This window comes from Nymphaea colorata, chromosome 9 (assembly GCF_008831285.2).
Source record: "Nymphaea colorata isolate Beijing-Zhang1983 chromosome 9, ASM883128v2, whole genome shotgun sequence".
Classification (NCBI taxonomy): domain Eukaryota; kingdom Viridiplantae; phylum Streptophyta; class Magnoliopsida; order Nymphaeales; family Nymphaeaceae; genus Nymphaea; species Nymphaea colorata.
Window position 1 is genome coordinate 17,314,540 of NC_045146.1, and position 15,294 is coordinate 17,329,833.

Genomic DNA, 15,294 nt, shown 5'->3' on the forward strand with positions numbered 1-15,294 from the left:
CCAATCTCTTCCTCGCAACTCCCGTGTTTGAGTCTTACTCTAATTATGCAGGTCCGTGTTTTATTAGTATGTCATATTCAAGTAAGACATTTGGTGATTGTGATTAATTGTGATCTTTGAACAATGAATCACGTTGGGCACCACATGCTAAATTAAATTGCTGCCTGCCAGCCTCTCTCTCTCAGTCTCTCTTATTAAATGGCCTTTTCATCCACCGACGGAGACACGAGGTACCAATAATCCAAGATCTGCCATTAAGATTAGCTTTCCCGGTTTCCTAACTAACCACCTTCTTTGGCATATTTCTGTGCCTAAACAAACGAGTTTTGTTGATTTTCAGTTAAATGTAGGTTTCGATGTAAAAGATTTCGAGAAATTATTAGATGGATGCCAATGCAAAAACTGTACAAACTATCTCCAATCTACTTGAAACTTAAAGTTTATGGAAGCGTTCAAAGATTAATAACTTTTTCATTTTCTTTAATCAAAACTTGATATAGGGAAAACTGATGGTATAATAATAAGTTTTGCATGATTCCAGTTGGAACCTATCACATAATCGACTTTGAGATACCATTTTTTGCATATTTTTTTCTCGGTAAAAGAAAATTAAATTGTGAGATCTCTTTGGAAACTGTCCGCGTTACTTTCTTTGCTGTGATCGACAAACTGACACCTCTCATGGAGCTTCAGATCTAAGTGCTTTCCAACAAAGGTATGCGGCTTTTCAGAAGATCCCGCGTTTGGACAAATAGCTTCATATATTAATTATGTGAGTGCAAATTACGAGCAAAATTTTTCATTGAAGCCCCAACTTCTTAGACATAATTTAGAATAGCAGCTTATTGGGTTTTTTTTTTGCGTTTGATATGTAGACAGTCGTTGAACAAAGGGCTTAAGAGACTTAGGAAAGCATTTATGTTTTATTTATCAAAATAAATTAATAAACGTAGGAATTGGTATGGAGCCAAATCTAAATACTGATATGCGACTTAAGATACAAAGTTTTGCACATTAAAAAAAAAAAAATAAGTGAGGACCTTTAGCAAAGATATGGCTTATATAAAAAACGGGAAGCTCAAGTGCTATTATTGTCTAGAGACAAAGTATTGGAGTCCAAATGAAAATCTAGATAATAGAATAGACCAGTGAATTACTCTAGCAGTCACTGCAGCTCCAGATCTCAGGCCATCATCGGATGTAGAAGAGCTCAAAAGTCTTCTAGTTTCAGTAAAGCGGGAGCCAGACAGAGGCTACCTCGCTTTCACTCTCTATTCTCTTTCTTCTTCTGCTACTTCTTCGACTGTGGCACCAAGAGAATCAACAAACAACAGAAGCAGAAGCAATGGGGTCTGTGTCGCTCAAGATTGGAGATGGGACGGCCAAGTTCAAGAGATCGACTATTTGCTCCTCCGGCCTCAACATCGTCATGCTCATCTCCGTCCTCATCACCAATCTCTTCGCTCTGTACGCCTTCACCTCCCCGCCTCTTCACCTGCAGCACCCAACCCTCCAAGAACACAAGAACATAACTGTCATCTCCGAGCACGTCTCCCTCATCCTCAGGGAGATCGGCGCAGCCCAGAAGAAGCTCTCCCAGATGCAGAAGGAGCTCAGCGGCTACGAGTCCCTCGATTTCTGGGCTCCCAACATCCCCGGAGAGCTCAAGCTCTACCTCCAGCCACAGACCCTCCCCCTCGGCAAGGACTCCAAGATGGGTATCACGGAAATGGTGGCTTCCATCGGTCACCCTTGCTCCAACTCCCTGGATTTGCTCGCACGGTACATGAACTACAAGGTGGGTCAAACCTGCCCCGACGATTGGGACCTCGCTCAGAAGCTTATGCTTAGAGGGTGCGAGCCGTTGCCTCGCCGGCGCTGCCTATCGCGTCCGCCAGCACCGAAGGTGGAGCTCCTCCTCCCCTTCCCTGCTTCTCTGTGGAAGCCCGTCGCCGATAAGGTCGTTAGTTGGAGTCGCTATAGGTGCAAGAGCTTCCAGTGCTTGAATGCGAGGAAGGGCCAGGCTAAGCCGGCAGATGATTGCGTTGATTGCTTCGATATTGTTAAAGGGGTCGAGAACCAGAGGTGGATAAAGGCCATGGACCGGAACGATTTCGTTGTCGACGACGTCTTGGCATTGGGTAATGGTGGTATAAGGATTGGGCTCGATGTCGGCGGCGGGACGGGGACTTTTGCGGCGAGGATGGCCGAGAGGAACGTCACTGTCATTACCTCTACTTTGAATCTCAATGCTCCATTCAACGAGTTTGTCGCCGCGAGGGGTTTGTTTCCCTTGTTCTTGACGTTGGGACAGAGGTTTCCCTTCTTTGATGGCACATTCGATCTGGTGCATACAATGCATTTGCTTAGTGATTGGATTCCGGTCGAGTCCATGGAGTTTCTGATGTTTGATATCGATAGAGTTTTGAGGGCGGGGGGTCTTCTTTGGTTGGACAAGTTCTTCTGCGCCGAGGAGGAATTGAAGAAGACTTATGTTGGTCTGATCGAGAAATTCGGGTACAAGAAGCTGAAATGGGTCGTTGGGCCGAAGGGGGATGCGTCGGCAACCGGCCGGACAGACGTTTACTTGTCTGCCGTTCTTCAAAAGCCACCGAGAGCATAAAAGGTTCGGAATTCTTTTTGTTCTTCTTTTGCTCTGAGGTCCGAATGAGAAGAAACTGAGTTCAAGGTATGATACTCTCTGAATTGGATCAACGTCGGTCCCACGAGGATCCATGTTACTTCTTTGTCTTCTTCTACCTTCCTTTCTTCCTTTCACTTTCATATGTATGCATCTGGGAGATAACTACAACTTTATGCTCTCTTTGTTGTACTTCATTCGGAAAGGTCAGTCCTTGTCCGACAAGAAATGGAAGGAGGGAGGAACGTTTGGCACTAAGAGTTGGTGAAGAGCTGCTCTGTAATCACCTGCTGTGCTAACACTTTCTGAAATGTAAAACTGTTGGACCTCTCAGATGGGTTCCACCTTGAGATCTTGAGAAGGAAATCTAATTCTCTTTCTCGTTTTCTACGTTTCCTAAGTTTATTGTTCTCTGGTTTCCTGCGTATTGGGAGTTTTAGGGAGGAGAACGTGGTGAGGACTGATATATGGAGAAACGATGACTTTTGTCATTTGCACTTATCCGAATGATATATGCGATCCTTTTGTTTCAGGTGAATGAGATTTGCTGTAATCCTTCGAGTACAGACGTACTCAGTACTATACGTTTTTTCCTAAAAATTCTTACAAATCTTTGGCATGCAGTTGCCATTTTTGCATATTTGGGTCTTCTTCTCTGTGTTACCAAAATCGATCTGAACATGCACCACCTGATTCGTTGGTGCCAATTGTCATCCCCAGTAATGCTTGTTATTCTTTATATTTTGTAAACTTTTATTTTTTCGAGCTAGTTTTTCTAAAAGAATAATGTTAACTTTTGCTGATTCGAAAATGATTCCTTTTGCGATTTGATTCAGCTGATGACCGAATTTTCCTGCTCTATGCTCAGAAACTAATGTTGGTAGCATCTCCCTCCCTCTCTCTCTCTCTCTCACACACTCACAAAGTGGTTTTCTTATCAAACCTGAGGATGTGATAGAGAAATTGGGTTCCTCAACTGAAGGAATCCCTCCTGGATGGTAAATTGGTAATCCATGTTCATTGTTATGCTTTTCGGTGATGCGCTTTTTCCTCAAGTGAATTAAAGCTTGTCTCCTGTTGGAAAATGACAGGAAGCCAGGTAACTGTCCTACACGTTGCTTGTGGAGATTCTTTTTCTTCATAAAAACTTACGAAATGGAAGCCTGTGAACCTGTGATTCTGTCTGTTCACAATCAGAGTTTTAGTCTATAATGCTTGATCAAATGAGAATATAGTTGACGTGTAATTTCAGATGTAAAGTGTCAAACTAGATTATTAGAAACGCGAAACTCAAAAACTTCAGCAGAAGCTTATAAAGGGGACCATGACTTGCAGATTGTTAAGGGTACTAAAACTTGTATCATCTGGAGTTGGTAAGTCATATTACGTTTTGGGATAGCTGTTGTATGGTGCATCTAGAGCTGTCAATTGTGACAAAATATTAGTCTGTTTCACGGCATTAAGTTGACATTATCTGAATGGAGTGCGGTTGATGTATAATGGCTTGATGTTCCTAGGTGCTCGGCTTGTTAGAGATTTATATACAGTTGTCAATCATTACCGAAGTGGATGACTAGAACATGTGAAATTTTCCAATGCTTGTATAGCCAGATTGTAGCTTACATCCTCTGAAGCCCCGTCGGTTGTCATACATGCTTGTTGTACAAATACATGCTTGTTGTACATGGAGCTGATTTGTATATGATCAATGGATCTTCTTGTTCTTAGTGTACAGGAAGAGTAAATACTGTTAGTGGAAGTCTCACTATATGATCAAGGCTTCCTATTAGAACAATCTCACCAAAGCTGAAAACATTAAGTGCTTGAACCACACTCAGTTTGATTTCTAAATCTTGGGTTTCCTGTGGAGCTATTGTGAAGAAAGATGGTAGCACTTGAACCTCCACTCCCCTTGGTGGCAATACAGAGCACAAGTAAGTTTCTGTCCCTGACGCGACATTTGTGACATTCCTCCATACTGACCGGTCTCCTTTCAGGGCTCCTATAGTAATAGATGGTAGGTTGAGGTCAGATGGGTAGGCTAATGAATTGCTGCATTGCATACCAGTGGCATCTTGCACTGCTTGGGGTTCCATATTTGGCATTGCACATAAGAAGCTAATGTAATCTTCAAAATCTGACAAATGAAAGCATGTTACTTTTCTCTTTCCTTTGATATATGTATAGTTGTATACTAAAATTTGGTAAGGAAAATTACCGGACTGGAAAGCAAGGCCTGGATCCATAGCTGCGGCTGCATTTATAAGGCCAGCTCCATAATCAAAAGGTGTAGCAGGATATAAATTACCTGTATTGCCGTAGGAACCTTCTGCCATTATTGGATTACCCTTATTGTCATATTTAGAGGCAGTGGTTACAAGTGCAGATGCCACCATGGCTGGAGTCCAAGATGGATGTAGCTCTTTAACTAATGCTGCAATCCCTGCTACATGTGGTGCTGCCATACTAGTCCCAGATAATGGTGCAAAACTGTATCCTGTTACAAGTTGCAAAGTTGATAAAAAATGTGAAAGATGATCTATAGCTGGTGGATAGAACAGTGTCCTATATAGTTACAATTACTTGGTTACTGACAAAATTGATGACTGGGGAAGATGCGTCAACCTTTAAGAAGAGGATCCACCATGCTAATTGGGCTCCATGCTGCCCATATGGTATGCCCTGGAGCAAGAATTTCTGGTTTCAGGATGTCTGATGGGCTTAGTTTCAAGTCAATGACTCCTGGACCTCTAGACGAGAACCTGCTCACAATGGGAGCTTCCTTCTCATTAAATGATGCTTCCCTTCCTGATCTGACTGATGCTGCTGCACCATATGCATACGCAACTCCTGTTTCATCTCTGTGTGTTTTATTCTCATAGTATTCCATGAGTGCCTACCATACAAAGCATGCGATCTTATAATTGAGATATTGCAAGAGCACAGCAGTGTAAAAGAAAGTTATTGTCCCTATACCTGCGCGTCAGAGACTCTGGGAATCATGATGCCTGGAATTGAGAAAGGAACAGGATCTGCTGTAAAATCTCCATAGAGTGGGTTGGCAACCAAAACAAAACCCATGGCACCAAGCTTACTGGCTGTCCTGAGAACTGCATATATTGTTGCGTTCCTTTGGAAAAACCCAGCAGAGAAGGAACAAATCAAGATTCTTCCTTGCACCACCTCTGCCGTTAATGCATCTGGGTTCTGGCATTCCTCAGCTGTAACATTAGGCAAGACTGCAGCATCCTTTGCTGAAACAAGCTTGTAATCTGTCAAGGTAGAGGCTGCAGCACACAGTTGATACTTGGGTTACATCTGGAGTATAGGAGCGACTTTTGTCATCGAGGAAGTAGAATTAAAAAAAAATACAAGTAGACATCAACTTGATTTACTAGTAACTGTTGATCTAGTGACCCCAAGCATTGTGAAAATCACACAACTCCTTGTCTGAGTGGCTCTCCGAAAAACTAATGAAACGTACAATTCTATGCAGAACCATTGAATTCATCCTGGCCGATTTGGGAAGGTTTCAATTTCAAGTTACAATGATCTCCTGGTAGATGTAGTGGCACGGTGGCTGTACATTTTATTGGGACACATAATATTTCCAAACCTTCCACCAATTTAAAAAGTAAATGGATGAAGAGGACTTGCCTGACAAGCCAATTCCTGGCAGACTTAGATAATTGCCTAACAGCAGATATGGTGCATATGTTCGATCAGTGTGACAGGCAGCAACCCCCATCACCCATGGACTGAAAGAAATGACAGTGCCTGCGTCTGGCCCTTTGTTTCCTGCTGCTTGAACAACAAAAATACCTGCCCTCTGTGCAAACATGAGCATCACGTCAAACACATTCAGCATTGTAAAAGGGCTATCTTTGGGAGGTTCATCAGGTCCAACTGACAGTGACAGGATATCCACTCCATCTTGGCTGGCCTGTGTAGGTGATCATCACCCATTAGTAACAATATGTCAGCAGACAAGAAAGCATTACCCTAGGATAGCGTTGCATGCAGATCTAGGTCTGTTTGATATTTTAAGTACTCGACAAAGTCATCTGTGTGTGCGCGTGCAAAACTGCCTCGACCAAAATATGAGAAATTTTACTTGATCGATTGCCGAAAGGACATCAGCTAGGGTTGCTATGTCTGGATATAATGCCTTGTACACAGCTATCCTGGAGAGAGAAGAGAAAATCTTGAGTTGAAAAAAATTGGAAAGTTGGTAGCCAATCGTGGCTTACCGAGCTCGGGGGGCCATTCCACTTGCACTGCCATAGTTAAAGCCATCCACGATGACCTGGACACCAGAGTTTGCAGCAGCAATGGCGGCAACATGGCTGCAAAATAAATGCTTCTACATTTTAGTCGTTCTTCAATTGACAAGTCACGGACATCATCAGACACCCTTACCAAAGGTTCAGATAATTGTTCATTTGACATGAAGAAGCTCAAAGCATGTGAATTCAGACTTCTATTATGTGGAACATAACCGTTCTTTACACTGTGGTGCTGGGGATTTACTTGCCTTCCATGCCCATTGGCATCAAAGGGTGACAAGAAATCCTTGGATGCATTTAGAGGCATCAATGCAGCAGCTCCTGCTGAAAAGTAACGAGCAGAAACTATCTTCCCATTGCAGGAATTCTCTGGGAACCAGGGACCTGTTTGGCATGTGCCAGAGAAACGGGGAATGTTTGGCAAGAAAGGGTCTGATGCTGTATTTGCAAAGCTTGGGTGTGTTGGGTCGATGCCGCTGTCGACTAGTCCTATTACTATTCCCTCGCCTGCATTCTGCGGTCCTCCTTCCCTTGCCCATGCTCCTGCTGGAAGACCAAGAAAGGTTGGTGTATATGTTGTCATTAGCCTTGCACCTCTGTCTTTCTCTATCGTCCTCACTTCCTTTATTGTTCTTAATTTCGCAACCTGCAAGTATCAGCCTCACTTCTTTTACTGCAAGTATTTCTGATTAATCTGCAATTTTAAATATTTTAAATGGATTTAAAAATAGAAAATAAAACACTTGTATCGGTCAGCATCTTGCCGATATGCTCCGATTTTCGCAAAATTGGCTTTTCGTGATCAATGAGCTGTCTCTGCAGTTTGTGTTAGAAAGAATGAAAACCTGAGAAACAGTAGTGTGGATTGCGAAGCCATTGATGAGGTGGTAGAAGCTATAAAGCTTCTGGTAGCTGGCAGTATCCAATGTGCTCTTGAGAAGCTGGTCGTGATGATCCACCACCTCCTGCACACGTTCACTCTGCACCTTCCTAAGATGAGCACCACCAGGAAAAGTGATTGCTTAGAAGAACCGAAATGAAATATATTGGCTATTCTGGTTATTTTTTCTTCCAGTTTGAATCTCGCAGGAAGAAAAGCACCACTCTGAAATAAATTCCAAAATCTGTCTATTTGATAGAAAAGAATGGCATTCGAGAACTTGGTAGTTTTTTTAATGAACCTGTGCATGGATTTCTATTTTTTTTAGCAAGTTACAGGATCTTGCATGTTCAAGAATAGCAGAGGAGGTGGCTAGGAATGTGAGTAGATCAGACTCAGATTGGATACAGCTATTACCACATTTGACGAATTGGATATCTTATCCGATCATGCTTTGAGCTGAATTAGTGTTAATAAATTTGCTATACTGCATTTTCCCACTACCATTCACGATCAAACGGCTTTCATTTATCCGATATCTCCACCTGAATGTGGTCTCAGACGTGCAATTTGTAAAATTACAAAAGTTACGGTTGCATTTGTAAATAAACAGGTACTTCTAGCAAAAATGTGGTCTTATTAGGGAATCCTATAAAGCGAGGCATTTTCATGGAATCATGGCACAAAAATTTAAGACCCCAACAGAAATTTCTCAATCTTCTTTTAGTGCAAGGATTTTAGACAACATCATATGACTAATATCCGTTGTAATGGTAGATTTTCCACTGCCAAAAGAAAGAAATAAACAAACTGTAAGGATCCAAAGCTGTGGTCGTTTTAATTCTCAGGTGTTCTTCACTTGTCACTAGGAGTGTCGTTTTAGCATCCCATATTTAATCTTACATGAAAATTTGCAGGTTTAATTGGAGTCAAACTCGAGATGGTTCAACTCCAAGGCCTTTAGGTGAGTATCCCGTGCCCTTGCTCAATATTGGAATATATATATATATATATATATATATATATTAATTTCCTATGCTGTGATGATCTGGTTCATCCTAATAAAAGATGTGGAGGATATTGCCTGTCCAAAGAAGAAAAGAATAACAAAGAAGCTACCTGCTAGAGTCGAGATGATGTTCCTGAAATGCTGTTCCCTTCCCATGCAATAGAACTATGTAAATGGATCTCTCCTCTGCAAAAACCATGAAGATTATTCTTGAGAGGGAGAGGATAAGTCCAACCCATGATACTGATGGATTCCTCATGCTCTTCAGTATAACCTTTTATTTTCTATTACAAAGCAGAAAAATCTCAGCTCTATCAAACTCATTTGGCTTGGGCTGCAGGAGTTTTATAGTTGAAGAGAGGCATCTGTGTGTGTGTGTGTGCGCGCGGGCGTGTTAGCGAACAACGTGAGGGACGTTACAAGCAATATATGAGAAAAACTGCTAGGAACGCGCTTGGCATGAAGGCACATCTCCACAGAGACAGAGAGAGACTGTGCAACATGTGAGCACTGTTGGCTCTTAATAAGGCCCCGCTTAATTAGTTCTGGGATAAATTTAGAAGTTAGCTTAAAGTTTATCCGAAATGAGCGGGATATCTTTCTTCCCTCACGTTTTTCTCCACATACTGCGAAAGTTTAACGCAGAAAATTTGGATTTCTTTGGAAACTGTGCATCGGGTCATGCATTTCGGTTTCCGTTTCTGATATGGACGGTATATTCCGTCCAAGGTTAAATATACTGTTGGAGACCGATAGCCAACAAATAAATACCCTTAAGAATTTTTTATTTGGAGGATAAACTATAGTTTCAAAATTTTAACATGGAACAAAATATAATTTTTTCAAAATTTTTAGATAGACTAAATGCAAAACTTATATATATATATATATATATATATATATATATATATACCCATGACCCCTGCCGGCTGCCCAGCTCCGGCCCTGTGACTGCGAGTCTCAAGATTTCCAGTCATGGTTGGACTTGTGGTTTCAGCATAACTCGTGAAATTGCTCCCGAGAAGATCAGATAATCTTTAGAATGACTTGACTTCGGAGAATGAACGTTCCCCAAAGACAAGCAGGTTTCAGACAGACTAATAAATAATTAACAAACTTCTGAGAATTTTATAAGTAAACTTTCATGATCCACTTCTCTCTGAAAAAAAATATTAACAAAAAAAAAAACAGGCAGTAGCACTGCATGAAATAGCCACAATCTCAAAAATTCAGACATGCTTATACATGCGAAGGGATGTGGTTTCACCTTCCATCGAAACACACACACAAAAAAAAAGATGCTCGTTTAGTGAGAGAAGACGGAGGGGTAGTGCGTCATAACTAGGGATACTTTGTGCCTCATTTGTTTAATCTGGTAAATCTAGGTGGGTCATATGAAGATATACTTCAATATTTCTGAAGATATTCTAGCTGCAAAAGTTTTTGATATTATATTTTTTTATTCTGTTAACCAACTATATTATATATATATATATAAAACAAAACTTTTCGATTTTTGGTTAAAAAACTATTTCAAATAAACTAAAACTACAAACATCTTAATATGTTTATAAAGATTATTTTGATATAAAAGGGTTTTATTTCAAGTTGTTTTAATGAAAAATATTGATTTTTGTATTTCATGCCATGGGGGCCGTTCATTTTCTCTTGTTATAAAACACTATTAATTTCTAATAAATGATAAACTTAGTATATGTTTTGCATCTACCCATTCTTAAGATCATATTAACAAGGTTAGATTGTAAAAGGGGTATTTTAAAAACCAAAATCAAAAGATCTGGTTTTATCATTGACCTAAATGTTTGGTTTCTAATATATATATATATATATATATATATAATTGTTTAAACAACGTTCCCCTTTCTTGTCTTTTGGTTTTGAAAATTTTTATTACACTTACGGATAATAATATACAACAAGGTTTCAAGAGCTGGCAATCGATGCCATGAGCGTGCATTCAATTACTTTATTGAGGAAAATCAGTTTGAACGGATGTGGAGTTCTCATGCAATGTACATCAACTAACACACTAGTTCCACACCATTGGTACAAGGAGGGATGACACTAACGCAACTCGAGCCAGCATACGAGCAACTGGCTTGAGCCAGTATGCTCGACCCGACTTAGATAACTCAAGCTCAAGCTCAAGCTCGGCTCAAATTCGAGTCAAGCTCCATAAAACATGCTCGAGCGTGACTGGACAATGCACCATCAAGCTCGAAATCGATTCATTTAACTCATTTTTCTTAAGTCTATCTCATCCCTTTTAACTCATTTAACTATTCTCTCATCATATTTCAACAATCATTATATATGTAGTCGATCTGAGTCGAGTTCTTTGAACTTGAACTGGACTTGTTTAATGTTTCAAGCATACATTTGCGCTTGAGCTAGACTCGTCGTGCAGCCCTAGAAACCAATGACCACATATACAATAAAGAGAGAAGGAATGGAACTGAATACTAATTTGAATCAAAGTACAGTTTATTACTATTATAATGCAGCTGGAATTGGTTGGAAAGTGATCAAATTAATGGTTGGCAGGTCATAGCTGGATCCAAAGAGCTCCACTTCTCTTTTTTAATGGAGCTAAGTTCTTTAAAATGTCATAAGTTCATCTCATTCGGAAAGGGGATACCGAATTTACATCGAAAGATGGTGATCTATATTAGTTCCATTATTGTATATCTTCAAGTTCACACTTTCTTTTTACTTTGAAAATCAAAACTATATGAAATAATCAGCAGAGACAAAACCAAAGTGGTATATATATGTGTGTTGAAATATGCCTTTTGGATGCAATTTTATATGATTGAGTCGTATGGAAAAATCGTTAGACCGCAAAATTGAAATTTAAAACATTAAATAACAGTCCTTTTAAGATCATTTTTATGCCTTAAAGTCATACTTTTAAACAAATATTAAACATGAATGGTCAAGTGCCTACGCTTACCGAACAGATCCAGAACAACCAATCATCAATAGATTCGCAAAAATATTATTTTCTAGTTCCATAGGTTCGGTTTGTACTTGTTTGGCGTATTTAGATACATATTCTACTTGCTCTATATGTAACCGCGAATTTGTGCCTCCCAACATCCATATGTTATGGATAGGGGTCATGCTGTCTGTATTTTAATTTATACTAATAAAATAGAACCCTACTTATCATATATAAAATTTGATCCTTTGGTGAAGAATAAATTATTGGTGGAAGCATTTACGTTTCAAAAATCGAGAGCATCAAGAACTATGAGTTTTTCCGAATCTTTTCAAATATCTATTTAACCTTTTAAATTCATGATTTCGAAATCCAAAAGATGCATATAAAACCTTGAAAAAGATGTGACATTGACACCAACATCACGAAAGCGCACACACACGCGATTTTCATGAAAAAAGGCAACATCTCAAGTATATTAAAGCAAGGGTTTCAAAGGACGTAGCATAACTGGTCAGACAAGCAAGAGCAAGTGCAACGGGTAATATTCCGTTGGACTGTAAACCGTGGGATGGTAATACTTTAATTCATGGGTATACCACACCCTACCCAAAACCAATTTGAAGGGTGGTGGGGCTGGGCCTTAAAACCTCTATTTTAAGTGTGGTGGGTTGTTAACATAGTGGTAACAGTACCACTATGTTACCGTACCCATGAACCTGCCCCAAAAATGGAGCAGATTCATCTAAACAGACTCCTAAGTCATAGACTCATAAAGCAGCTTCGGACCCCAACGATTTGAGAAGAGAGGGAGGGGCTTCGGCGTCTTGGATGCATTTCCTCAAACCCTATTAAACTATATTGCTCGGTGGCTGCTATGTTTTTTTTTTTTTCATTTATTTTAAATTGGTGCATGTTTGGGGTTTGGCAGAGTGGAAGAAGGATCTCCACAACCCGAGTAGGGATGTCAATATATCTGAATTAAATCGGATATTCGACCGAACTGATCCAAAAAAGTCGGATATGAAAAAAAATTAATATCCGATTAGGATCGGATTCGGATATACATAAATATATATCAGATCGAATTCATACAGAGATTCATATCAAATTCATTTTTAGACAAATATCCTATATCTAATGCTATTAAATTTTGAAAATTGAAAAAAAAAAACAGTTCAAAATTCAAATTGGGATTCAGATATAAATATAACAATCGGATTTGGATTGTAAAATCAGATTTTAGATTCAAATTTCGATATGACTTTTCTTTATTCGAATTTGGATATGAATATGTGAATATCCGAAAAAGCGAATATGGTTAATTGTTAACTAACCAATGGTGCTTTAAAATCTCAAACATTATGATCTCGAGATGGTTGATAAAGAAGTTCTTTTGACATTTTTTTTCTTAGAAGTAGACATGAGAGCATGGAACTTGGTGCTTTCAATCATGACCCAGAGGAAACATTCATTCTAAAGGTATTCATTTGTTTTATGTTTGTATAGAATGTGTCTACAAACTGAGTTTCAAAATATCCGATTAAGTTGGATTGCTTATTACAGACCCAAGCAAAACTTGATCCTTTCATTTGGAGCTTGTAAGTGAAAATAATAGAGTCTCCAACTGCTAGAAGATGGTGTCTACAGGATCGTTTGGCTAATAGAACAGTAACATACTGTTCCATGAACCTGTGGCTATGCAATAAGTTGAGCCAACACGAGTTGACTTGAACTCACTCGGTTAAGCTCAACTCAAGCTGCATCCATTTGCAAACAAGTAGAGCTTAACCTTAGCTGAAAACTTGAGCTTATAAACAAGTCGAGTTCAAGTTACATGAACTGGACTCGATTAAACTCAAGTAAGCTCATTTAATTTAGGTTTTATTTTTTTAAAAAAAAAAAATCCAAACTTAAAGCTAAGGAAATAAATAAAGTCAAATGGGGAGTTGGTAAATGAGCTTAAATGTGTTGAGATTGATCCGGCCCCCAACCTATCGAGCCAAGCTCGAGCTGACCTTGTACAGTTAGACTCGACTCTGGGGCTCGAGCTGAGCAATACATGAGTTGAGTAGAGTCAAAGCTAGGGCTGCACACGAGCCGAGTCGAGCTCGAGCTCGAACTCGAGTCGAGCTACCTAACACAAGCTCGAGCTCGACTCGATTAAATAAAGTCGAGCTCGAGCTCGACTCGATTAACTCGATTAGCTCGTCTAAATAAAATATGATCCTTTTTTTTTAAAATATCTAGTAAATTTCATGACGTGGGATGAAATTTGTGAATCACTCAACCAAGTCAACCCTGCCAACAGTTTAGAACTGCAAATAGACACCATTTGGTATTAGACTGTTCTCATTATTAACTATTATAGAATCATAAGTTGATGACTGAACAACTGAACAAAATGGAAATATGACATAATGCATATAAACGAGTCGAGTCGAGTATAAACGAGTCGAGTTCTTAAAACTCGAACTCGACTCGTTTACTCATTCGAGTTTCATTGTAAGCTCGAACTCGACTCGTTTATAAACGAGTCGAGCTCGAGCCGAGTTTAACCGGGCGAGTTCGAGTCGGGCCTGAGCTGGCTCGACTCGTTGTGCAGCCCTAGTCAAAGCTATTCAAGCTCGAGCTTAAGTTGGCTCGTGTAAAGCCCTACACAAACTTGCATCAAAATTGAGTCAAGTTCATGAAACAGTATATTATCGACATTTTGGTTTATTTGGGTTTACAATTCAGACCTCATAAACCTGTTGGAGCGTTTAGTTCATGTTAAACTAGTTTGTTCTGGCTCATTTCAACAATATGTAGTCTTTCTCTGCTTATGTAAGCTCTTGGAGTACGCCAAATAGAGCTCAGAAGAGAAGATAAAAGGAAACAGATATTCGGTGTTCATTTGAGTATCTGTGGTCTATCTTTATCCTGTAGATTCTGGGATTCGAAAGGACTGAGAATCCTGACCTTGGGATTGAGGTAACGTGGTTGAAGCTGCCACCGTCTTTCTCTCTGCACATCATAAAGAAGAGCCTTGAGTCCAGGCTTCCAGAGAGCCCATGGAGTTCCTCTGAGGCGATCATCATGGACCCGAGACACCTACCCAGAGGGCACCACATCTCCTTTGCGGTTTCGAATTACGATTCCTTTGTTCAGGGCCTCAAGGCATTTACTCTCTTTTTTTTTTCTCTTTCTATGCTTCTTATTTTCTCTGCAAAGAAGTCATTTCTTTCCTTCTTGGTGGTTTAATTATCCTGAAGATTTGTAGTTCTCTTTTTCTTCCATTCCTAGTTTTATCTTTTACAATATGGGAGCTGGGATTTAACAACTTAACTTGTTTTTCAGACACCTTTTGGAGATTTAAGAAAATAGAATGTTTGTCAGAGAAGATGGTGGGGTTGCAGAAACCATCGTTCAAGCCCTTCTATTTCGAAAAAAAAAAAAAAAAAACCATTTTAGACGCGTCAAAATGGGTCAGCCGGAAAAAACACTTTTTTTTTTCAAAAGACGTCAAAACAGAAA

General features: G+C 39.7%; 2 protein-coding genes across 2 annotated transcripts; one reads left to right on the forward strand and one right to left on the reverse strand.

The window, feature by feature from the left end:
• Positions 1 to 1,157: 1,157 nt before the first annotated feature.
• Positions 1,158 to 3,041, forward strand: LOC116261066 (probable methyltransferase At1g29790). The gene has a single exon (XM_031639671.2). The coding sequence runs from the start codon at positions 1,346 to 1,348 to the stop codon at positions 2,621 to 2,623; it is 1,278 nt and encodes a 425-aa protein (XP_031495531.1). The 5' UTR covers positions 1,158 to 1,345; the 3' UTR covers positions 2,624 to 3,041.
• Positions 3,042 to 3,176: 135 nt separating this feature from the next.
• On the reverse strand, positions 3,177 to 9,793 carry LOC116260631 (subtilisin-like protease SBT2.4). The gene is given in 9 exon segments (XM_050079608.1): positions 3,177 to 5,138; positions 5,267 to 5,537; positions 5,618 to 5,959; positions 6,258 to 6,584; positions 6,756 to 6,825; positions 6,892 to 6,987; positions 7,176 to 7,573; positions 7,773 to 7,948; positions 9,730 to 9,793. Coding segments are annotated over 9 exon segments (2,517 nt in total). The 3' UTR covers positions 3,177 to 4,365.
• Positions 9,794 to 15,294: the final 5,501 nt, after the last annotated feature.

What these genes read in the sequence shown, in the direction of transcription:
- LOC116261066 (XM_031639671.2), top strand. Translation starts at nt 1,346, where the DNA reads ATGGGGTCTGTGTCGCTCAAGATTGGAGATGGGACGGCCAAGTTCAAG.